This window comes from Lepidochelys kempii, chromosome 5 (assembly GCF_965140265.1).
Source record: "Lepidochelys kempii isolate rLepKem1 chromosome 5, rLepKem1.hap2, whole genome shotgun sequence".
NCBI classification, from domain to species: domain Eukaryota; kingdom Metazoa; phylum Chordata; order Testudines; family Cheloniidae; genus Lepidochelys; species Lepidochelys kempii.
The window spans coordinates 110,160,957-110,186,047 of record NC_133260.1 but is presented as its reverse complement, the minus strand read 5'-3'; the positions used below and the strand labels follow the sequence as shown (position 1 = coordinate 110,186,047).

The window sequence follows — 25,091 nt, the reverse complement described above, 5'->3', positions numbered from 1 at the left end:
CACGCTGCTTCTACTGACTACCACTGGAGCTACATGTACAAACATGAGGGCAGAATTTGACCCAATAAAAATAATTATTTTGTTAATATATAATTTTTTACCAAATAATTCTGTGTTCTCCTCCAATACTGTATTTTAAGTCCTTTTTCTTGTATAGTCCAACCTTTGGATTAATAAAATGCAAACGTTTCTGATGGACGCAAACTATATACTGTATGACAAATATCTTTGTATGTGTTCACACATTTGACAGCAGAAGGTAAATCACTTTATTGCAATATTTAAAATGCAAATTTAGAACTGTTTTTCTTCTTTTTTTCCAGCATAGTTGTCTAAATAATTTGCTGTTTAAAACTAGTGAGGCTTGGTACCTTAATGCCATACTATTTATATTCTGAGACAAGAGAATATAATTTACCTTATTCCAAGGCAATTAAAATTTTACAGCTACAATTACTTATTTTCCCACAGGATTTTGGTAATCATCCTTCTCATATAATGGACTTAAGGCCCCAGCACACCCAACATGTCCTGCTTACTGCTAGATTCGTCAGGTCTGTAATTAATAATTGTGTTTAATGTTGATAAATAAAATTGTCAGTGCTCCTTCTACTAATTGGTATTCCAGATAATGGTTAATAGGTTTATTTATGCCTTAATAAAAGTCTTGTAATTTAGTTTTCCCTCTGCTAGGCAGGTCTTAATCTGTCATTACTTGTCTTATGATACTATCAGTGTAAGACGACAAGTATGCAGGAACTTATTTACATTCAGTAGTACACCAGATCTCCTGTTGCTGTAGTGAATTAAAATATTTTCTTTCAAGCGCAAGCAGAAAAAACAAGACAGTTTCTTTAAAACAAAGAATTCTTCTTTACGCTAAAAGGATAAAATCAAAAGGTTCAAACAAATGGAACATGAAGACTTAAAGAGCATTCTTTACAATGGGTACCAGAGCATTATCGAAATTATACAGGTAGAATCAATCATAAGTGAACAAAGAATATTATAGCACATGATCAAATCAAAATACTCTTTGCATGACAATGCATCTACATTGCACCATATTTTGTCACTTGTATTGTAGCAATTTGAAATTATGGTTTCACTAAAAAAGAGAGAGATTTTGTATGCCACCAGACAGAATATGTAGACTTTTGATTTTGAAGATTAGCATAGAGATAAACTTTGATAGGTTGGGGAGCATAAAATCAAAGCATCACTGATGTGCTATTCCATATCCTTTATAAAAATATACTTATGATATGAATATGACATAACTGAAATATACTTTATGCAAGATTGCTCATGTGAGGTATCATTGGAAAGGTTATGATTTACTGAATGTGATTATTCAATTTGTATGCCTGTAACCTTTCTGTATCTGAAGTTAGCAATATTAACTATATATCTGTATTTCAACTATGCTACTTTGGGTGACACCCACTGCTAACACTACAGGTACAACAATGGAAAAGCCAGACAGGGCAGATGGCCCATCAGCGAGGACGATAGACTGTGAAAAGCTTGGCCTTCCTGTGGACGCTTCATACTGCCACTGACTCATGGACGTGGTGATCCTACAGAGTCAGGTGGTCTTGTCTCCTGATACTAAAACATTACCTGAGACTTCCTGTAACTTTCCAATGTAAGGGAAGGGAGGTCAAGTTTGGGACACAAAGGATTCCTGCCTCATGTAAATCCTATTTAAGGGTGGGAAGGAAGGCTAACAGTACTTCTCCTCTCCGTGGCCTATCTGCCCAAGAAGAAAGACTGCAAAAGGGAAGGCGGGGGGAGTCCAGACTGAAACAAGGGTCTAGTCTGAAAAGGAATATAACTGGAACTCTAAACCACAGAAACTTTGCAAACTGCCTGCAACAATATCTAGAGTGAGAAATACTAACTGTAACCAATTTCTTTAGTGAAACTAGCTTAGTTTGCGTGTTTGATTTCATTTGCTTAGTAGTCTTCTTTGTTCTGTTTGTTATCCCTTTTACCACTTAAAATCTGCCTTTTACAGTTAAAAAAAATTGTTTTATTATTAAACCCAGTTTCTGTAATTATTAACGGGTGTGTGTGGGGGGGGGGGTAAGAAGTGTGCACCTCTCTCCATATTGAGGGAAGGGGCAAATTTCATGATATATCTTTGGATCTGCACTCCAAGGGAGGTGGACATCTGAGTGTTGGAGCAAGTCCCTGAAGCCGAGTCCTCCCGGAGCTCATCTGCAGCTGGGAGTGGCCCTGCCTGTGTGTGTGTTAGAGGAGGTTTTAAGAGCCTGGCTCAGCAAGACAGGTTAAAGGAGGGCCCATGTTAGCAGAACAGGTAGACTCAGTGGTACCTCAGCACATCAGGTGGCTTCCAAGGGGTCCAACCCATCACAATCACCTCTAGTTAATTTTTAATGAATAATGGTTTTGACTAAAACACAGAAATTTGTTGGTGTGATTTACTGACTGCTTTGCAAGGTGAAATGAGAATACAGTGTAATTCCATAAGGTACCGTATCCTTCTATATCTATAAGAAGTGGAAAAAGAACATATACACTTTAAGTACCTGGCCACAGACTATCAGGGAATTACAATAAAAGCAATAATTTATGTTATGATGAGCATGTAAGAAATGGCTTACACAAATAAAGTTACAGTACAAAGAGCAATCAATTCTTTATTAAACAAATGAAGCAAAAGGCAATGAAAAGTGACAAACCTTCCTCTTGTGACAGGTGGAGGGAGAATTCTGTTTTGTTTTGAGTGAAACAGAATGAAGGGAAAGAATAAACTGATTAATACTACAGAGGAACTAAAATATTCATACAAAGCTTCAGAAATTCAGTTTATGTTACAGCAGACAATATCTGTATTCATTGATTGGTTTCTCTGAGTGCTAATGAAGTACAATTTGTATTTTAAAAAAAAAACAAAAGAAAAAATACACTTTAAAAGGTCTTTTAAAGTAAATCTAAAGATAAACCATTCCAACCCTATATAAAACTACATGACTTCCTGAGGCCTCTCATGCCTCTTTTATTCTGACCATGAATTCTACAGTGTCTGACTCTTAAACAACAAGGATTTCATCTAAACAATGGCTAGCAGGACTCCTATATACTCTAGTATCAGCAAAACAACTTGGGGATCTGAGTAGTATAAGAAAGTTAGTGATTTCAGCACCTCAATGCTGATATGACTTATCTTTGAAATCCTTTTTGAAGTGCTGTCATTGATCAGCCACTTGTCCAGATACAGGAATGCATGCACTCCTGTGTAACTGGCTCCTATGCATTTTGACATACAGTGCAAACATTGTTCCAAAAGGCTTGAATTGGCAGTGTTGGGATGTGAATTTGAGTTACTGGATATCAGGATGATCTGGTGGCCAGGGCATGGAAATGGAAGTGAGGAGACTTGGTTCTGTTCCTGGCTTTCTGGAGCCCATTTGCTGTTTGATCTTGGGTATATCACAGTGTCTCTACTCCTCAATTTTCTTTACTTTCTTGCAGTCCTGCTTCCTCACTTCTGATATATTTAATTTCTGTTAGAATATTTGTGGCTATAGGAATACCAGGGAGCAAAGAGCAATGAAGGATCATAAGAACATTGCAAAGAGTCAAATGCTGCCTTGCATATGAGGAACTGATGTCTCCAGCATCAAGGGAACAGTTCCAGACCGAACAGGAAGCAGATGAAAGCCTCCAGAGAGCTTGGACGGCGGCACGGAGCAACCCACCGCCTCTCAGCTCTTCTAATCGATCCAGGTTTGTTGTAGAAAGAGGACTTTTATACAAGGAAACTCTTTCTGGGGGACACCAGGAAGACTGGCATCCTCAGAGACAGTTGGTAGTTCCAACTAAATACCGGGCCAAGCTCTTGAGCTTAGCCCATGATCACCCTAGTGGCCATGCTGGGGTGAACAGGACCAAAGACCGTTTGGGGGGGTCATTCCACTGGGAGGGAATGGGCAAGGATGTTTCTACCTATGTCCAGTCTTGTGAGGTGTGCCAAAGAGTGGGAAAACCCCAAGACCAGGTCAAAGCTCCTCTCCAGCCACTCCCCATCATTGAAGTTCCATTTCAGCGAGTAGCTGTGGATATTCTGGGTCCTTTTCCGAAAAAGACACCCAGAGGAAAGCAGTACATACTGACTTTCATGGATTTTGCCACCCGATGGCCGGAAGCAGTAGCTCTAAGCAACACCAGGGCTAAAAGTGTGTGCCAGGCACTAGCAGACATTTTTGCCAGGGTAGGTTGGCCCTCCGACATCCTCACAGATGCAGGGACTAATTTCCTGGCAGGAACTATGAAAAACCTTTGGGAAGCTCATGGGGTAAATCACTTGGTTGCCACTCCTTACCATCATCAAACAAATGGCATGGTGGAGAAGTTTAATGGAACTTTGGGGGCCATGATACGTAAATTCGTAAATGAGCACTCCAATGATTGGGACCTAGTATTGCAGCAGTTGCTCTTTGCCTACAGAGCTGTACCACATCCCAGTTTAGGCTTTTCCCCATTTGAACTTGTATATGGCCGTGAGGTTAAGGGGCCATTGCAGTTGGTGAAGCAGCAATGGGAGGGATTTACACCTTCTCCAGGAACTAACATTCTGGACTTTGTAACCAACCTACAAAACACCCTCCGAACCTCTTTAGCCCTTGCTAGAGAAAACTTACAGGATGCTCAAAAAGAGCAAAAAGCCTGGTATGATAAACATGCCAGAGAGCGTTCCTTCAAAGTAGGGGACCAGGTCATGGTCTTAAGGGCGCTCCAGGCCCATAAAATGGAAGCATCGTGGGAAGGGCCATTCACGGTCCAGGAGCGCCTGGGAGCTGTTAATTATCTCATAGCTTTCCCCACCTCCAACCGGAAGCCTAAGGTGTACCATATTAATTCTCTAAAGCCCTTTTATTCCAGAGAATTAAAGGTTTGTCAGTTTACAGCCCAGGGAGGAGACGACGCTGAGTGGCCCAAAGGTGTCTACTACGAAGGGAAATGTGCTGGTGGTGTGGAAGAGGTGAACCTCTCCATGACCCTTGGGCGTATGCAGCGACAGCAGATCCAGGAGCTGTGCACTAGCTACGCGCCAACGTTCTCAGCCACCCCAGGACTGACTGAACGGGCATACCACTCCATTGACACAGGTAATGCTCACCCAATTAGGGTCCAACCTTACCGGGTGTCTCCTCAAGCTAAAACTGCTATAGAACGGGAGATCCAGGATATGTTACAGATGGGTGTAATCCGCCCCTCTGAAAGTGCATGGGCATCTCCCGTGGTTCTAGTTCCCAAACCAGATGGGGAAATACGTTTTTGCGTGGACTACCGTAAGCTAAATGCTGTAACTCGCCCAGACAACTATCCCATGCCACGCACAGATGAACTATTAGAGAAACTGGGAAGGGCCCAGTTCATCTCTACCTTGGACTTAACCAAGGGGTACTGGCAGGTACCGCTAGATGAATCTGCCAAGGAAAGGTCAGCCTTCATCACACATCTCGGGCTGTATGAATTTAATGTACTCCCTTTCGGGCTGCGAAATGCACCCGCCACTTTCCAAAGACTTGTAGATGGTCTCCTAGCGGGATTAGGAGAATATGCAGTCGCCTACCTTGACGATGTGGCCATATTTTCGGATTCCTGGGCAGACCACCTGGAACATCTACAAAAAGTCCTTGAGCGCATAAGGGAGGCAGGACTAACTGTTAAGGCTAAGAAGTGTCAAATAGGCCTAAACAGAGTGACTTACCTTGGACACCAGGTGGGTCAAGGAACTATCAGCCCCCTACAGGCCAAAGTGGATGCTATCCAAAAGTGGCCTGTCCCAAAGTCAAAGAAACAGGTTCAATCCTTCTTAGGCTTGGCCGGTTATTACAGACGATTTGTACCGCACTACAGCCAAATCGCTGCCCCACTGACAGACCTAACCAAAAAGAAACAGCCAAATGCTGTTCAGTGGACCGGAAAGTGTCAGAAGGCCTTTAACAAGCTTAAAGCGACACTCATGTCTGACCCTGTACTAAGGGCCCCAGACTTTGACAAACCGTTCCTAGTAACCACAGATGCATCCGAGCGTGGTGTGGGAGCAGTTTTAATGCAGAAAGGACCTGATCAAGAATTCCACCCTGTACTGTTTCTCAGCAAAAAACTGTCTGAGAGGGAAAGCAACTGGTCAGTCACTGAAAAAGAATGTTATGCCATTGTCTACGCTCTGGAAAAGCTACGCCCATATGTTTGGGGACGGCGTTTCCACCTGCAAACCGACCATGCTGCACTAAAATGGCTTCACACCGTCAAAGAAACTAACAAAAAACTTCTTCGGTGGAGTTTAGCTCTCCAAGATTTTGATTTCGACATCCAACACATCTCAGGAGCTTCTAACAAAGTGGCTGATGCACTCTCCCGTGAAAGTTTCCCAGAATCAACTGGTTAAAATCGTCCTTGAGATGTGGAAAATATTGTTAGTCTTTATGTACTTGGTAGTATATTTAGAGATGCATGTGTCTTATTAACTCTGTTTTCCTAGAGCTCCAGGAAGAAATCCCAGCCAGTGTTTCACCCTAGCTGAGATTTGGGGGGCGTGTCATAAATATAAAGGGAAGGGTAAACCCCTTTGAAATCCCTCCTGGCCAGGGGAAAGCTCCTCTCACCTGTAAAGGGTTAAGAAGCTAAAGGTAACCTCGCTGGCACCTGACCAAAATGACCAATGAGGAGACAAGATACTTTCAAAAGCTGGGAGGAGGGAGAGAAACAAAGGGTCTGTGTCTGTCTGTAGTCGTCTTGGCCAGGGACAGAACAGGAATGGAGTCTTAGAACTTTTAGTAAGTAATCTAGCTAGGTATGTGTTAGATTATGATTTCTTTAAATGGCTGAGAAAAGAATTGTGCTGAATAGAATAACTATTTCTGTCTGTGTATCTTTTTTGTAACTTAAGGTTTTGCCTAGAGGGGTTCTCTATGTTTTTGAATCTAATTACCCTGTAAGATATCTACCATCCTGATTTTACAGGGGGGATTTCTTTATTTCTATTTACTTCTATTTTTTATTAAAAGTCTTCTTGTAAAACACTGAATGCTTTTTCATTGTTCTCAGATCCAAGGGTTTGGGTCTGTGGTCACCTATGCAAATTGGTGAGGCTTTTTATCCAACATTTCCCAGGAAAGGGGGGGTGCAAGTGTTGGGAGGATTGTTCAGTGTTCTTAAGATCCAAGGGTCTGGGTCTGTAGTCACCTAGGCAAATTGGTGAGGCTTTTTACCAAACCTTGTCCAGGAAGTGGGGTGCAAGGTTTTGGGAAGTATTTTGGGGGGAAGGACGCGTCCAAACAGCTCTTCCCCAGTAACCAGTATTAGTTTGGTGGTGGTAGCGGCCTGTCCAAGGTGTAATATTTTGTATCTTGGGGAAGTTTTGACCTAAGCTGGTAAAGATAAGCTTAGGAGGTTTTTCATGCAGGTCCCCACATCTGTACCCTAGAGTTCAGAGTGGGGGAGGAACCTTGACATGGCCCTTGCGAGGGAGCGGGAGAAGTGGAGCCGCAGTGTGCTCACAGCTCCGGGGAGAAGGTGGGGATGGGGCCTTGGGGACGGGGTGTGGAATCAGGGCATATTCCCTCCAGCCCCCTGCCGTGAGCCGCTCTGGGCAGGGGGCTGGGAGCACCCCCACAACCCCAGCCCACACCCCCAGCCCTCTGCCCTGACCCCTGCACCCCCCTCACACACACCCCAGGCCTCTGCCATGAACCTTGCACCCCCCTCACACACACTCAGCACTCTGCCCTGATCTCTGCACCCCTCACACACCTCAGCCTCCTGCCCTGACCCCTGCACCCTCCACTACCGCAGCCTTAACTCCAGCACCCCCACACATACCCAGCCTCCCACACTCTATGCCCTGACTCCTATACCTTCCTCAAACACCCCCAGCCCCCTGCCCTGACTCCTGTACCCCCACACATATCCATCCCCCCCACACCTCATGCCCTGACTCTTGTACCCCCCCCATTCTCACCTCCACAGTGAGCACCAAACGGGAGCTCCTGCACCCCCCCATTCCTACCTGCACCCCTCGCACCAAATGGGAGCTGCCCGGGTAAGCGCTCCACATCCAAACCTCCTACCCCAACCCTGAGCCCCCTCCCTCATTCTAGCTCCTGGCCAGATCCTGCACCCCAACCCCAGCCTGCTCCTTCACCCCCAGCCCTGTGCTCAGTGCACTCCCACCCTCAGCTCAGTGCAGAGAGAGAGGAAGAGAATGAGCTAGAACCAGGGAGGAAGTAGGTACCCACTCTATGTGGGCAGGGCTGGGATCCCAGGCCAGCAGCCGGGACCCTGGCTGGCAGGAGCCGGCAGACGGAACCCCAGACTGGCAGCGGGCTAAGCAGGTTGGCGGCGTAAGATCAGCATTTTAATTTAATTTTAAATGACGCTTCTTAAACATTTTGAAAACCTTGTTTACTTTACATACAACAATTGTTTAGTTATAGAATATATAGACTTATAGAAAGAGACCTTCTGAAAAACGTTAAAATGTATTACTGGCACGCGAAACCTTAAATTAAAGTGAATAAATGAAGACTCGGCACACCACTTCTGAAAGGTTGCCGACCCCGGGTTAGAGCATTCAGGAAGAATTAGGTGTTCATTCAGGGTGTGCTCTGAACATTTCAGACATAAGAGCAGTTAAAGAGAGTTTTCAGTATGTTGAGAATAATCAGGTTTTCCACTAGATGGGAAACGGATAATGAAACAAAAGATTTCCCATGTTCATTAAGGAACAACTACCTGAAGCCTTGAAATGTTGACTGGATACCTTATTTGATGTTTTTGACCAACATATGAGTACACAAACCAGCACTCTGAATCTGGATGTTTTGGATATTCCAAACTCGCAAGTAAAAGCTTTTACTGTCTTTCTGGCTAGCAATGAATCAAATCATAGTCTGGACCATGTGTAATTCCATGGGCAAGTTAATGATAGTAAGGGAAGGGAGGTGTTACTTGATTTGTAAAACTCTCCAGAATTGTAATTTCAATGGTATCACCTGCTGTGGCATGGCAGGGGGGACTTGCTGCTGTCTCGGCTCCAAATCTTGCAGCTGGTGGAAATTTTGATAACAAAATGTCAGTTGGTGTCATTCGAAAGCCCTTTCTCCCACAAACACAATGGTATCAAACATGACAAACCTAGAACAATTATGTAGATATATATTCAAGAAAATGCTTAAAAACATAATTTTTATATTATACTTTAACACAGACAGGTCTAACACCAAGCCCTCACAAAGTTAAGTTGTGATAGTACTGTGTTACCAGTTAATAGTAGATAATACCAGATTTTTTAATGTTACAGAATACTAGAGAAAGAAAACAAGGAGTCCTTATGGCACCTTAGAGACTAACAAATTTATTTGGGCATAAGCTTCCGTGGGCTAGAACCCACTTCATCAGATGTATGAAGTAAAAGATACAGGAGCAGGTACAAAGACATGAAAGGATGTGGGTTGCTTTACCAAGTGTTAGGTCAGTCTACCAAGATAAATCAATTAACAGCAGGATACCAAGGGAGGAGAAATAGCTTCTGAAGTGGTAAGAGAGCGGCCCATTACAGTTGACAAGAAGGTGTGAGTAACAGTAGGGAGAAATTAGTATTGGGGAAATTAAGTTTAGGTTTTGTAATGACCCAACCAGTCTTCATTCAGGCCTAATCTGATGGTATCTATAGAAAGAGTGCTTCAAGTTGATTTTGCCATCATTAGTAAAACATAAGTGGTTCAGTGGTATGGATTATCAGCTTTATTATGCCAAAAGAGTTGCAATGAGGCACCAGTTAAGATGTCAGCATCCAGCCAGAAATTAATGGACTCCATCTGCAAACAGTATGCACATAGTTACACAACATGCATTACATAACGTAATTATACGTAATCAAAAGTAATTTATTTAAAAAAAAATCTTTGTTTTTACTTTAGTCTTGATAATGTTTAGGCAAAAATTGCAAGATGAAAAGTACCAACTAGTAGCTGAATCTTTTGAGAATACCACCACAAAGGACTTGGTTAAAAAGAATGCTCGGTGGCACGTTACATGTTAGCATAATAATGGCCATACTGGGTCAGACCAATGACCACCTAGCCCAATATCTTGTCTTCTGACAGTGGCCAGTGCCAAATGCTTCAGAGGGAATGAACAGAACAGGGCAACTATCCAATGATCCATCCTGTTATCAAGTCCCAGCTTCTTGCAGTAAGAGTTTAGGGACACCCAGAGCATGGGGTTGCATCTCTGACTAGTTGCCTAACAGCCATTGATGGACCTATCCTCCATGAATTTACCTAATTCCCTTTTGAACCCAGTTATATTTTTGGTCTTCACAACATCCCCTTGCAATGCAAAAGTACTTTCTTATGTTAGTTTTAAACCTGCTGCCTATTAATTTCATTTAGTGATCTCTGGTTTTTGTGTTATGAGAGGCATAAATTCCTTCCTTATTCACTTTCTCCACACCATTCAAGATTTTATAGTACTCTATCATATTTTATAGTACTCTATCATATTTCTCATTAGTTGTCTTCTTTCTAAAGTGAACAGTCCCAGTTTTTTTAATCTCTCCTCAAATGGAAGCTGTTCCAAACCCCAAATCATTTATGCTGCTCTTCTCTGTACTTTTTCCAATTCTAATGTATCTTTTTTTTTCTTTTTTTTTTGAGATGAGGTGACCCGAACTGCATGCAGTATTCAAGGTATAGGCTACCCATGGATTTATAAAGTAGCATTATGATATTTTCTGTCTTTTTATCCCTTTCCTAGTGGTTCCTAACATTCTGTTAGCTTTTTTGACTGCCGCTGCACATTGAGTAGATGCTTTCAGAGAACTATCCACAATGACTCCAAGATCTCTTTCATAAGTTGCAACAGCTAATTTAGACCCAATCATTTTGTATGTATAGTTGGGATTATGTTTTCCAAAGTGCATTACTTTGCATTTATCAACATTGAATTTCATTTGCCATTTTGTTGTCCAGTCACCCAGTTTTGTGAGATCGCTTTGCAGTCAGCTTTGACTTAACTATCTTGAATAATTTTGTGTCATCTGCAAACTTTGCCACCTCACCGTTTACCCCTTTTCCAGATCATTTATGAATAGTGGAACAGCACTAGTCCCAGTACAGATCCTTGCAGGACACCATTTACCACTTTCCAGTGTGAAAATGGACCAGTTTTTCTTATTTGTTTCCTGTCTTAACCAGTTACTGATCCATGAGACCACCTTCCCTCTTATCCCAGGACTAGGATACTTACTTTCTTTACGAGCCTTTGGTATAAGACCTAGTCAAATGCTTTCTGAAAGTCCATGTACACTGTATCATCTGGGTCACTCTTGTTCACATGCTTGTTGACACCATCAAAGACTTCTAATAGATTGGGGAGGCATGATTTCCTTTACAAAAGCTGTGTTGAAACTTCCCCAACATATCGTGTTCCTTTATGTGTCTGATAATTCTTACATAAGAACATACAAATGGCCATACTGGGTCCGACCAAAGGTTCATCCAGCCCAGTATTCTGTCTGCTGACAGTAGGCAATGCCAGGTGCCCCAGAGGGAGTGAACCTAATAGGTAATGATCTAGTGATCTCTCTCCTGCCATCCATCTCCACCCTCTGACAAACAGAGGCTAGGGACACCATTCCTTACCCATCCTGGCTAATAGCCATTAATGGACTTAACCTCCATGAATTTATCTATGTCTCTTTTAAACCCTATTATAGTCCTAGCCTTTACAACCTCCTCAGGCAAGGAGTTCCACAGGTTGACTGTGCGTTGTGTGAAGAACTTCCTTTTATTTGTTTTAAACCTGCTACCCATTTATTTCATTTGGTGGCCCCTAGTTCTTATATTATGGGAACAAATAAATAACTTTTCCTTATTCACTTTTTCCACACCACTCATGATTTTATATACCTCTATCATATCCCCCCTTAGTCTTCTCTTTTCCAAGCTGGAAAGTCCTAGCCTCTTTCATCTCTCCTCATATGGGACCCGTTCCAAAACCCTAATCATTTTAGTTGCCCTTTTCTGAACCTTTTCTAATGCCAGTATATCTTTTTTGAGATGAGGAGACCACATCTGTACGCAGTATTCAAGATGTGGGCGTGCCATGGATTTATATAAGGGCAATAAGATATTCTCCATTTTATTCTCTATCCCTTTTTTAATGATCCCTCACATCCTGTTTGCTTTTTTCACTGTCACTGCACACTGCGTGGACGTCTTCAGAGAACTATCCACAATGACTCCAAGATCTTTCTCCTGATTAGTTGTAGCTAAATTAGCCCCCATCATATTGTATATATAGTTGGGGCTATTTTTTCCATGTGCATTACTTTACATTTATGCAAATTAAATTTCATTTGCCATTTTGTTGCCCAATCACTTAGTTTTGTGAGATCTTTTTGAAGTTTTTCACAGTCTGCTTTGGTCTTAACTATCTTGAGCAGTTTCGTATCATCTGCAAACTTTACCACCTCACTGTTTACCCCTTTCTCCAGATCATTTATAAATAAATTGAATAGGATTGGTCCGAGGACTGACCCTTGGGGAACACCACTAGTTACCCCTCTCCATTCTGAAAATTTACCATTTATTCCTAAGCTTTGTTCCCTGTCTTCTAACTAGTTCTTAGTCCATGAAAGGATCTTCCCTCTTATCCCATGACAACCTAATTTACGTAAGAGCCTTTGGTGAGAGACCTTGTCAAAGGCTTTCTGGAAATCTAAGTACACTATATCCACTGGATCCCCCTTGTCCACAAGTTTGTTGACCCCTTCAAAGAACTCTAATAGATTAGTAAAACATGATTTTCCTTTACAGAAGCCATGTTGACTTTTGCCCAACAATTTATGTTCTTCTATGAGTCTGACAATTTTATTCTTAATCTTGTGGCACCTTAGAGACTAACCAATTTATCTGAGCATAAGCTTTCGTGAGCTACAGCTCACTTCTTCGGATGCATACTGTGGAAAGTGTAGAAGATCTTTTTATATACACACAAATCAGATGTCAAGAATTATAACATTCATAAACCAGTCGGAGAACACTTCAATCTCTCTGGTCACACGATTACAGACATGAAAGTTGCTATATTACAACAAAAAAACTTCAAATCCAGACTCCAGCGAGAAACTGTTGAATTGGAATTCATTTGCAAATTGGATACAATTAACTTAGGCTTGAATAGAGACTGGGAGTGGCTAAGTCATTATGCAAGGTAACCTATTTCCCCTTGTTTTTTCCTACCCACCCCCCCAGACGTTCTTGTTAAACCCTGGATTTGTGCTGGAAATGGCCCACCTTGATTATCATACACATTGTAAGGAGAGTGATCACTTTAGATAAGCTATTACCAGCAGGAGAGTGGGGTGGGAGGAGGTATTTTTTCATGCTTTGTGTGTATATAAAAAGATCTTCTACACTTTCCACAGTATGCATCCGATGAAGTGAGCTGTAGCTCACGAAAGCTTATGCTCAAATAAATTGGTTAGTCTCTAAGGTGCCACAAGTACTCCTTTTCTTTTTGCGAATACAGACTAACACGGCTGTTACTCTGAAACCATTCTTAATCTTGTTTCAACTAATTTGCCCGGTACTGACATTAGACTTACCGGTCTGTAATTGCTGGGATCACCTCTAGAGCTCTTCTTAAATATTGGCGCTACATTAGCTATCTTCCAGTCATTGGGTACAGAAGCTGATTTAAAGGACAGGTTATAAACCATAATTAATAGTTCTGCAATTTCACATTTGAGTTCTTTCAGAATTCTTGGGCGAATGCCATCTGATCCCGGTGACTTGTTACTGTTAAGTTTCTCAATTAATTCCAAAACCTCCTCTAATGACACTTCAATCTGTGACAATTCTTCAGATTTGTCACCTACAAAGGACGGCTCAAGTTTGGGAATCTCCCTAACAACCTCAGCCATGAAGACTGAAGCAAAGAATTCATTTAGTTTCTCTGCAATGACTTTAACGTCTTTAAGTGCTCCTTTTGTACCTCGATCGTCCAGGGGCCTTATAACTGCTATAAGCAGTGCACCTATAAGCTGAATTTGGCAAGGTTGGAAAAGAAGTACATCAGGCACCAGGAAAAAGTTAAAAATGCCAGGGCAAGTGCCAGCTCTGTGGAAAAGTCTTTACTGCACTTTATTCAATCTGCTAACTGGAATTTGCACCTTGCACCACTTTTGCTTTAGATTTAACCAGCTATTCTGCAATGATTGCCTAGTACCTCACTGAAATAGGAGGTGTAGAAAAGTCTGACTTTGACACATGGGAGGAATTTTGAAATGGAAATTCTGTGCACTTGGTTGAGGTAGAGCCGTTGAACACAAAAACAGAGCAATGAAATTCATTGGGGTGTTTGGTGGGCATAACATAGCATCCAAATGCTCTTAGTTTTCCTGACAAACCCAGAACTCCATTGAATTTCAAAACAAAACATTAAACAGTGCTAGGATGATTTCCCAAGAAGTAACATCTGTAACCCCAGTAACCCCATCTGCAGAGTAAGCTTACTTGCACTGGTAACCAATGTGCACATAACAGACTGGAGCTCATTAATATCATGATGAAAGCAGTCTTCAGTGATGAGATAGCTAAAGATGTCAGTTGAATGGATACTTTGGGTCATGACCTGTATGAAGCCTTCAGAACCCAAAGAACTATCCAAGGCTCCATCAATCTATGGGCTTCAATCAAGAAAAACAGAATGAAGCTATGCTTGAATGTAAAGAAGAAAGTCAGAGAAAAGGTGGCAGGGTATATTACAGAGGTAAGCAAAGACAGGTCATTGTTTGCTTGTCTCTTAGTTGTGTCCAGCTCTCAGCGTGATGTTAATCTAAGTGAGACTTTGAATAAGTACGTCTTCTCCGTAGTACCATGATTGATGTTCGAATGCGACGGAACAATTATGTGCCAGGCGAAAAGCTAACTTATGCACATCTTGCGTGGTCTTCTAAGCCAGCACCACTGACAACATGACTGGTACTTATGCCAGCAGAGGCCTTTCAATGTAGCAATCACAGATTGTATGGCTGAGGTACAAGCTCTCAACAAACCAAAAACTATTAACACCTGCAGAGACTTGGCTGAATGCTTCATTATGAGGCTACAGAGAAAATAAATACTGGACCTATATAAAGTCCACCTTGTGTTTGACATGTATGCACAGAAATTAATTAAAATATTACTAGAAGAAGAGACTCCACGGTATTGCACCTGTCCAATACAAAAATCACTGATTCCACAAACATCTCCAACATCACAATGTCTCATACTCACACGAAGGATGAGTTAATCACATACCTTGCAGGAAAAATGCTCCAGCATATGAACTCAAAAGAATTTTGTTGTCGCATGGCTTCATAGAGCTGCTGCCTCACACTGTTCAGTGGAGTTTCTCAGTAGTTTTCATGAGGAGACTGACACTAAAATTATTTTGCATGCCATCAATGCTACAGAGAGAGGGTCTATTAAACTCCAGATTTTTGCACAAAACACAGAGGTTCTAGTGTTCTCTGTGTGGTGCGATCCAAGACATCTGCAAGATTCTGGTTTTGTGCCTGCTACTGGGGAACAGAATCACTTGTATATCCCTCAGAGATGTATTCCTATCATTCAGACCATTAAAACCTATTAGGAATCCATGTCCTTTCAGGATCATAGATGCTGGAACTACAGATGTTGGGGGTGCAGCAGCACCCCCTGGCTTGGAGTAGTTTCCATTATACACAGGGTTTACAGTTTGGTTCAGTGGCTCTCAGCACTCCCACTATACAAACTGTTCCAGCACCCCTGTTCAGAATGTGACACTGCTGGAATGTTGGCTGAAAAGGCCAAATTATCTTACCTGGAAGGCATTTAATTCAGCCTCTAAAGACTATTTCCTCACTCTGAAAGTGCTTGGAATGGCTGAGATAGTCACTGATGAGGGTACAAATGCACTGGAGATGTTTGTATGGAGAGTCCATCATTAGAAGACAACATTAAGAAGCTTGCAGAGCTATGTTCGTGGATATTTTCCAAGAAACAGACAGAAAACTTACCACTGACAAGGGGGACATTTATACCTGGTCTCAAGAGGGAAAACTATCAAGTAATGGAATGGCTCAGGGTGATTGAGCACATCCAAACCTACCTTCCCCTGTTGAGCATGGATGGGTCTTGGAGGATGGACCAATTGCACTAGTTATGTGTGAAATACCATGAGCTCCCAAATCAATCCTTTAGCCAACCAAATGTTTCTGTGCAAAGACCAGATGCTCATCACCCTGAAAATATTTGGCCAGCAACCTGCCTTGTATGAAGATGTGCTACTGGGGCACAGATGAGGATCAGTGTGACATTATGTCTAGCAGTGGTTTCTGTTTTCAGTCGTATATGTCAACGGCAACTTATGTAGGATTACCAAAGATCAATGTCTTTTTTTTAATGTAACAATGCATCTGTGTTCAAGTATGATTTAAAAAAAAACAAACCTGATTTTTAAACATGCTCTCAAACATATATCTTCATAATTGTTTCAGGTTTGTCATGTTTGCTACCATTGTGGCCATGGGAGACCAGGCTTTTGGATAATACCTAACCTGACCCATTTCCAATCATGTATCATCAAAATGTCCACCAACCAGAAGACCCGGTGCTGGGGTGGCAGCAAGTCCCCTCTTGCCATGCCACAGAGGGTGAACACCATTGAAATTATGATTCTGTAGATTTTTACAAATCAAATGACCTTTCTATAACTAGCTGTCCACGGAATGAGATTTGCTCCCAGACTATCAGGCTAGATCTACAACTTCTTAAAAGGTTTCAGAGTAGCAGCCATGTTAGTCTGTATTCGCAAAAAGAAAAGGAGTACTTGTGGCACCTTAGAGACGAACCAATTTATTTGAGCATAAGCTACAGCTCACTTCATCGGATGCATAAAGCTGTAGCTCATGAAAGCTTATGCTCAAATAAATTTGATAGTCTCTAAGGTGCCACAAGAACTCCTTTTCTTTTTGCGAACTTCTTAAAAGTAGTTTACACACAATCAAATTAATTTTCAGAACCCTCTTATGAGACTGTGAAACGTTGTTATTTCCATGTACACAGATAGATGAGGCACAGGAAGGAAGGTGAAGTAACTTGCCCAAAGCCACACTCTGAGTAAGTGGAAGAAGTGGAATTGAACTCACGAATTACTGGCTTTCAATACACAAGATTAGTTTCTCTAAATGGGCCAGCAGTAAACTTTGGCTGCTTTTGGCCATTCTACAATTAATGAGATTTAAGGAGTTGTCTTACAATAATTTGTAATTAACAAATGTTTAGTGCAGTTGAGAGCAGCTACCAAAGCAGCAAGCTACTGCTTGTGAGTCTCATGCACTGTACCTCACGAATATTAGGGTAAGTGGTCACTTCATCTCTTTAATATTACAGAAAGAATTTCAAAACTACTAGATATCCCTAATCTGAATAGGGCTGACCATGCTGGGCTAGATTTACAGAGAAGTTAAAAGTAAGTTTTATGAATCTTGAACTGGAAGATGGAGGCAATCACCATCCAGATATGGTTCATTAAAATGGCTAAGCTTTAATTTCCCTTTATGGTCAGATGTATTGGGATTTAGGGAATCAAATATTTGTTTACCACTCTCTAGAAATCAATGCAATCTGCCATGCAGGTAGTTACAGATGCTGTTTATACAGCATAATGGGGCCCTAATCCTGATTGGGACCTTATGAGAGTTACAAGAAATAACAATAAAGATGACGATCTATACATCACTAAATAAGAAAACCTCTAAATAGAGAGAGATGTGGGAAAATTGTAAGAGCATGGAGGGAAAGAATAAAAGGGTATATTTTGCAACCCATGTTGGAAATCAGGTAAGTAAGCGATTACTGAACTGTTAGGCTAACAAACAAAAAATACAGAAGCGAGATATAAACTAATGCTAAAATGACAGTAAACATTAAACATGCATTATATGTCAAAGTTAACCCTATCATATTCACCACTTCATTTTGTGATACAATCTTAAGTAACTACTGCTTTTGCTATTAAGTATTCAGAAGTACTGACCACATGTGGCATAGGGTTATTATTTACATACTACCACATGTGACCATGTGTGGGTGGTGTGGTTATATATATACAAAAGCATCCAAAAGAGAAAAAACAAGTACAACTACCAATAAAGATTAAGAAAATTAGACTCCCCAAACAACTTTCCACCTCCAGAAATTTAAGCTAGAAGAAAAGACATTTGAAAATACAAAATCCAGAAACAGGAAATCACATAACATGCCACTTTTTATATTCTCTACTGCAACAATATATTTAAAAATTACCTGTTTTGCTAACAACTTCCTGTAATTCAGCCACCGAACTGATTATTGCAGCAAGAAGGTCAGAACTAGTAAACCAGCTGAGTGCTTGAAGACATTGGATTTGTTCCTTTTGGTGTTCTGTGAAACAAAATGTAATAAAAAGTAACATTGGATGAGATATATGGTAAACTATAATCTTCAGTTTAAGAAATTGATCAAAATAAAGTTTACACAAAATTCATGCCAGGATTCTACTTTTCTTTCAAGAAATTTTAGATGGTGTTGACATGCACTATGCCACCTTCAGCTGTTAAAGGGGAAAATAATTACTTGTTCTTTTATCACTTCCTCTTACTTGGAGAAACCATAAAATGAGTAAATATGTTTTTGTTTACTTTCATACTTCAATAAATGTACAATATCTTTACAGTTACTGTACTCTGCAAACGAAGGTTTAATAATCCCATACAAATACTATTTTATTTTTAGTATGAAATACATATAACATAGGTTTCAGAGGAACAGCCGTGTTAGTCTGTATTCGCAAAAAGAAAAGGAGTACTTGTGGCACCTTAGAGACTAACCAATTTATTTGAGCATGAGCTTTCGTGAGCTACAGCTCACTTCATCAGATGTTTACTGTGGAAACTGCAGCAGACTTTATATACACACAGAAATCATGAAACAATACCTCCTCCCACCCCACTGTCCTGCTGGTAATAGCTTATCTAAAGTGATCAACAGGTGGGCCATTTCCAGCACAAATCCAGGTTTTCTCACCCTCCACCCCCCCACACAAATTCACTCTCCTGCTGGTGCTAGCCCATCCAAAGTGACAACTCTTTACATAATCAAGTCGGGCTATTTCCTGCATAGATCAAGGTTTTCTCACATCCCCCCCACCCCCATACACACACAAACTCACTCTCCTGCTGGTAATAGCTCATCTAAACTGACCATTCTCCAGGTTTAAATCCAAGTTAAACCAGAACATCTGGGGGGGGGGGCACCCTGACAGCAGGATTGTCTGGCTATGTAGACTCCCTCCTCAGGCCCTACGCTACCAGCACTCCCAGCTACCTTCGAGACACCACTGACTTCCTGAGGAAACTTCAATCCATCGGTGATCTTCCTGATAACACCATCCTGGCTACTATGGATGTAGAAGCCCTCTACACCAACATTCCACACAAAGATGGACTACAAGCCGTCAAGAACACTATCCCCGATAATGTCACGGCTAACCTGGTGGCTGAACTTTGTGACTTTGTCCTTACCCATAACTATTTCACATTTGGGGACAATGTATACCTTCAGATCAGCGGCACTGCTATGGGTACCCGCATGGCCCCACAGTATGCCAACATTTTTATGGCTGATTTAGAACAACGCTTCCTCAGCTCTCGTCCCCTAAAGCCCCTACTCTACTTGCGCTATATTGATGACATCTTCATCATCTGGACCCATGGAAAAGAAGCCCTTGAGGAATTCCACCATGATTTCAACAATTTCCATCCCACCACCAACCTCAGCCTGGTCCAGTCCACACAAGAGATCCACTTCCTGGACACTACAGTGCTAATAAACAATGGCCACATAAACACCACCCTATACCGTAAACCTACTGACCGCTATTCCTACCTGCATGCCTCCAGCTTTCACCCTGACCACACCACACGATCCATCGTCTACAGCCAAGCTCTGCGATACAACCGCATTTGCTCCAACCCCTCAGACAGAGACAAACACCTACAAGATCTCTGTCAAGCTTTCTTACAACTACAATACCCACCTGCAGAAGTAAAGAAACAGATTGATAGAGCCAGAAGAGTTCCCAGAAGTTACCTACTACAGGACAGGCCTAACAAAGAAAATAACAGAACGCCACTAGCCGTCACCTTCAGCCCCCAACTAAAACCCCTCCAACGCATTATTAAGGATCTACAACCTATCCTAAAGGATGACCCAACACTCTCACAAGTCTTGGGAGACAGGCCAGTCCTTGCCTACAGACAGCCCCGCAACCTGAAGCAAATACTCACCAACAACCACATACCACACAACAGAACCACTAACCCAGGAACTTATCCTTGCAACAAAGCCCGTTGCCAATTGTGCCCACATATCTATTCAGGGGACACCATCACAGGGCCTAATAACATCAGCCACACTATCAGAGGCTCGTTCACCTGCACATCCACCAATGTGATCTATGCCATCATGTGCCAGCAATGCCCCTCTGCCATGTACATTGGTCAAACTGGACAGTCTCTACGTAAAAGAATAAATGGACACAAATCAGATGTCAAGAATTATAACATTCATAAACCAGTCGGAGAACACTTCAATCTCTCTGGTCACGCAATCACAGACATGAAGGTCGCTATCTTAAAACAAAAAAACTTCAAATCCAGACTCCAGCGAGAAACTGCTGAATTGGAATTCATTTGCAAATTGGATACTATTAATTTAGGCTTAAATAGAGACTGGGAGTGGCTAAGTCATTATGCAAGGTAGCCTGTGTCCTCTTGTTTTTTCCTACCCCCCCCCCCCCCCCAGATGTTCTGGTTTAACTTGGATTTAAACCTGGAGAATGGTCAGTTTAGATGAGCTATTACCAGCAGGAGAGTGAGTTTGTGTGTGTATGGGGGTGGGGGGGATGTGAGAAAACCTTGATCTATGCAGGAAATAGCCCGACTTGATTATGTAAAGAGTTGTCACTTTGGATGGGCTAGCACCAGCAGGAGAGTGAATTTGTGTGGGGGGGTGGAGGGTGAGAAAACCTGGATTTGTGCTGGAAATGGCCCACCTGTTGATCACTTTAGATAAGCTATTACCAGCAGGACAGTGGGGTGGGAGGAGGTATTGTTTCATGATTTCTGTGTGTATATAAAGTCTGCTGCAGTTTCCACAGTAAACATCTGATGAAGTGAGCTGTAGCTCACGAAAGCTCATGCTCAAATAAATTGGTTAGTCTCTAAGGTGCCACAAGTACTCCTTTTCTTTTTACATATAACATAGATTAGCACTTTGGCTTTTTAATTAGGACCTTTTCTCTGGATCTCCATTTGTTTGGAGACTTCATAGGGCAGTGAACCAGGTAGCACAATACTGAAATGTTTGAAACCTCTTGTTCTGGAAAGGTAATAAAAATCTATCACAGATATCTGATGATATTATATACACACACAGCACCACCTTCTTTTTCAGCTATTCAATAAACAGATAGAAAATATTAGTATTTGGGGGAGTCTCAGATCCAATATGTGCATACAAATATCTTCTCAAGTCAAGTCACCATTATATTTGTCTTTACACATTATTAATAAATAAACAAACAAACCAACAGTGTAATCTGATATAACATTATAAAATAACATATCAATTATCTTACTTGATAGATTACGTTTCCCCTTGGACTCTCCTATGCAAACTAGGATTCCTATGCCTTCTTTGAAACCATCTACCCAGGAGAAAAGAGAGCTACTTGACCGTCCCAAAATTTGAAGTCTGTGAGCTGCCAGAACTGCAATAACACCTTTCCGGAACACACGTATCATGCCTTTGAAATGCTTTTTCTTTATCTTCACTTCATCTTGCCTCTTTCCCTCTACATCAGACAAAGCATTGACCAGAGTCCTAATTTCCTGTTTGAGTACTTCATAGGTGTGGACCTGATCCTGGAGAAAGTCTCTTTGTGTAGACAAGGCACATAATCGGCTGTATAGAGGATATAAGGCACCACCCATTAGTGCACAGGCTGCCAGCAGAGATGCATGTTCCTTTTGTGTCTGCATTAATATACTTTTCAATTGTGAATTTTCATGGACCAGCTGCTCTCGTGCTTTTTCAATGACAGAACATCTTTCCTTGGCTTTTTCTGCAATTTCTTGATATTTCTGTAAAGACAAACGTGGATTTAAACTAGAGCATAATTTTCAAAATAAAGAAATATCTCCTGAACTCTTCACTAACTAAAGATAAAAGGTTTATTTATTCCATTTTTTTCCTCTTCTGGTCAGATCAAATATGGCAGTGATTTAAATAAAAGAATCACAATAGAAATCATCATATTCAGGTATGTCAACAGAATTAGTTTAACTTTTTTTTAATCTTTGGAGGACAATCATTCCGAAACTATGGAAGCACAACAGTGTTATAGCAATGACTTACCATGCTACTCCAACAAGAATATGGACTCCAATTTTTAATTCTTATTATTGTGATAGAAGATAGCATAGTATCCTCAATCAGCTTATCTGCAAGCAACACCAGGTACAATTTTTAGAAAGAACAACTATGTTGCTCTTCAAAGTAGAAGACAAGTTAAATTTGAAGAAACGCTTCTATTTTAGTATTTCTACTATGTAGAAATGCATTAAGTGGATTAATTTAATTTACAGGATTTATTGCATCAGTACTCTACTTTAAAAGGAAATTTGTTCATCTACAAAGTCTTTTGGGACTACTGCATTATTTACAGGCCTTATTCTGCAAGAACCAAATACTATCTGATAGTGTGTCGGGAAGGCACTAAAAAGGTCATTTGGATTTGGAAACCAATTTATGGTTCCTAACCCTCAGAGCTGACAGGCCAGCATTTAAGTAAGCACATTTAAAGTGCAATCCCTATAGGTCTATGAAATACCAGCACTGGCATCCTGTACTCTGTTTAATGCTTATTTTTAAAAATTTGCAAGATGAGAAAATGAACAAAACCTAAAATCTTTCAAATATATTGTAGAGGTATATAAATTATTATTTAACCATAAACACAGGTTTAAAAAAAATGAAGCTGCATCTGTTTTCACTTTTACAATAATTTTTAATTGTTTGTATCTTACTCTGCATTGTTTCTAATATCGTCTTAGAAACTTAAAAGTATATTTTTTTGAAAGAGATAGCAGGGTTAGCTCCTTTAAGAGTGGCGGGCTGACTTCCTGGAACATATGAGCTTTGAGGGATGCCCTACTGTGTTAAAGAACTCTGTGAACTTCAAGTTCATTAACAAAAATTAGATACTCCCCCGGAGAGTAGAACTCTATTTTATCCTATTTCTTGCTGGGTCCTTATCCTTTATGTTGGCAAGAAGACAGATTGCAAACTAGAGACTTAATGACACTTGGACTTCAAAAGGTTTCACTGTATTTCCACTATTTTATTTTTATATCTTACATAAGTGACCTTTGATACAATTGCAACATACCAAAGTCCTCAGCTGGTTCACCTGCTTCTTCTGTAAAAAGCACTGCTTCTTAATAAATGCCAAATCAACAAGGAAATATTTTCTCTCCCTAGAGATTTTTTTCCTTTCCTATTTTGCAAACCTTGTTATATTTCTAATAGAGCTGAAACTAACATCCCTCTTTTTGTTAATAGCTTTAGGTTTTTGTTTCTATCCCAGTATCTTCGCAGATATCAATGCAGCTAAAGCCACAACATATATTAGTTTTAATGTAGCCCACTAAAATGGTGAAAACTGTTTTTGCTTTTGTTTTTTTTAATTACTCACAGTAATGGATATTTGGAAATCACAGGATATTTCCTACAAGTCTGCACACAATCTGAAGAAATGACATGTCTGAGACAAGGGAGTACATTCCATATATTTGTTAGGTTTCTCAAAACAGACATTTCCAAATGTATATTTTTATTTCAGATTAAAGGAATTTATTGGCAGACCCTGCTCAAGGTCAGAGGTGACTCTATGAACATCAAAATGGAGGATGTTACTTTTCCCACAAAAGCACTGGAAGTTACATTCATTTTAAGCCCAGCTGCCAATGAGGATCCCCGCATCCTCTAACACATCTATAGCCATCTCTGTTTGCTAGTAATCTGTGACAAGTCCAGTTTGAGAGGTTCTCCACCACAGAAGAACACTGACACTTCTTTAGGGTTGCCAGGCGTCCGGTTTTTGATCGAAACACCTGGTCAAAAAGGGACCCTGGTGGCTCGGGTCAGAACCGCTCACCAGGCCATTAAAAGTCCAATCCATGGCGCAGCGGGGCTAAGGCAGACTCCCTGCCTGTTGTGGCTCTGTGCAGCTCCCGGAAGCAGTGGCATGTCCCTGCTCCAGCTCCTATGCCTAGGGGCAGCCAGGAGGCTCTGCGTACCATCTCGTCCACAGGTGCTGCCCCTGCAGCTCCCATTGGCTGGGAACGGTAGCCAATCGGAGCTGCGGGGGTGGTGCCTGCAATGGGGCAGCACATAGAGCCGCCTGTCTGCGCCTCTGCATAGGAGCCAGAGAGGGGACATGCTGCTGCTTCTGGGAGCTGCTTGAGGCAAGCGCCACCCGGCGCCTACACCCCTGACTCCCTCCAGCGCCCCAACCCCCTGATCCCCCTCCAGCCCTCCAAACCCCTCGATCCCAGCCCGGAGCACCCTGCTACACCCCAGGCCCCTCATCCCTGGCTCTGCATCAGAGCTCACACCCCGAGCTGGAGCCCTCCCCCCTTCTGCACCCCGATCCCCTTCCCCAGCCTGAACTCCTCATTTCTGGCCTCACCCCGGAACCTGCACCCCCAGCCCAGACCCCTCCCACACCCCAACCTTCTGCCTCAGCCCAGAGCCTCCTCCCATTCTCTGAACCCCTTGGCTCCACCCCCCCAGCCCAAAGCACCCTCCTGCACCCCAAACCCCTCATCCCTGGCCCCACCCCAGAGCCTGCAACCCCAGCCAAAGCCCTCACTCCCTCCTGCACCCCAACCCCCTTCCCCAGTCCGGTGAAAA

The 25,091-nt window shown here is 41.7% G+C and overlaps 1 protein-coding gene across 2 annotated transcripts in view; it reads right to left on the bottom strand.

The window, feature by feature from the left end:
• Positions 1–25,091, bottom strand: part of CCDC171 (coiled-coil domain containing 171) — a 235,035-nt gene that overhangs the window by 105,588 nt on the left and 104,356 nt on the right. For both annotated transcript variants that reach the window (XM_073345441.1, XM_073345440.1), the window contains 2 exons: positions 21,754–22,258; positions 18,381–18,497 (listed from right to left, as the gene is read on the bottom strand). In XM_073345441.1, the coding sequence (XP_073201542.1) occupies positions 18,381–18,497; positions 21,754–22,258 (622 nt within the window). The remainder of the gene's footprint in view (positions 1–18,380; positions 18,498–21,753; positions 22,259–25,091) is intronic.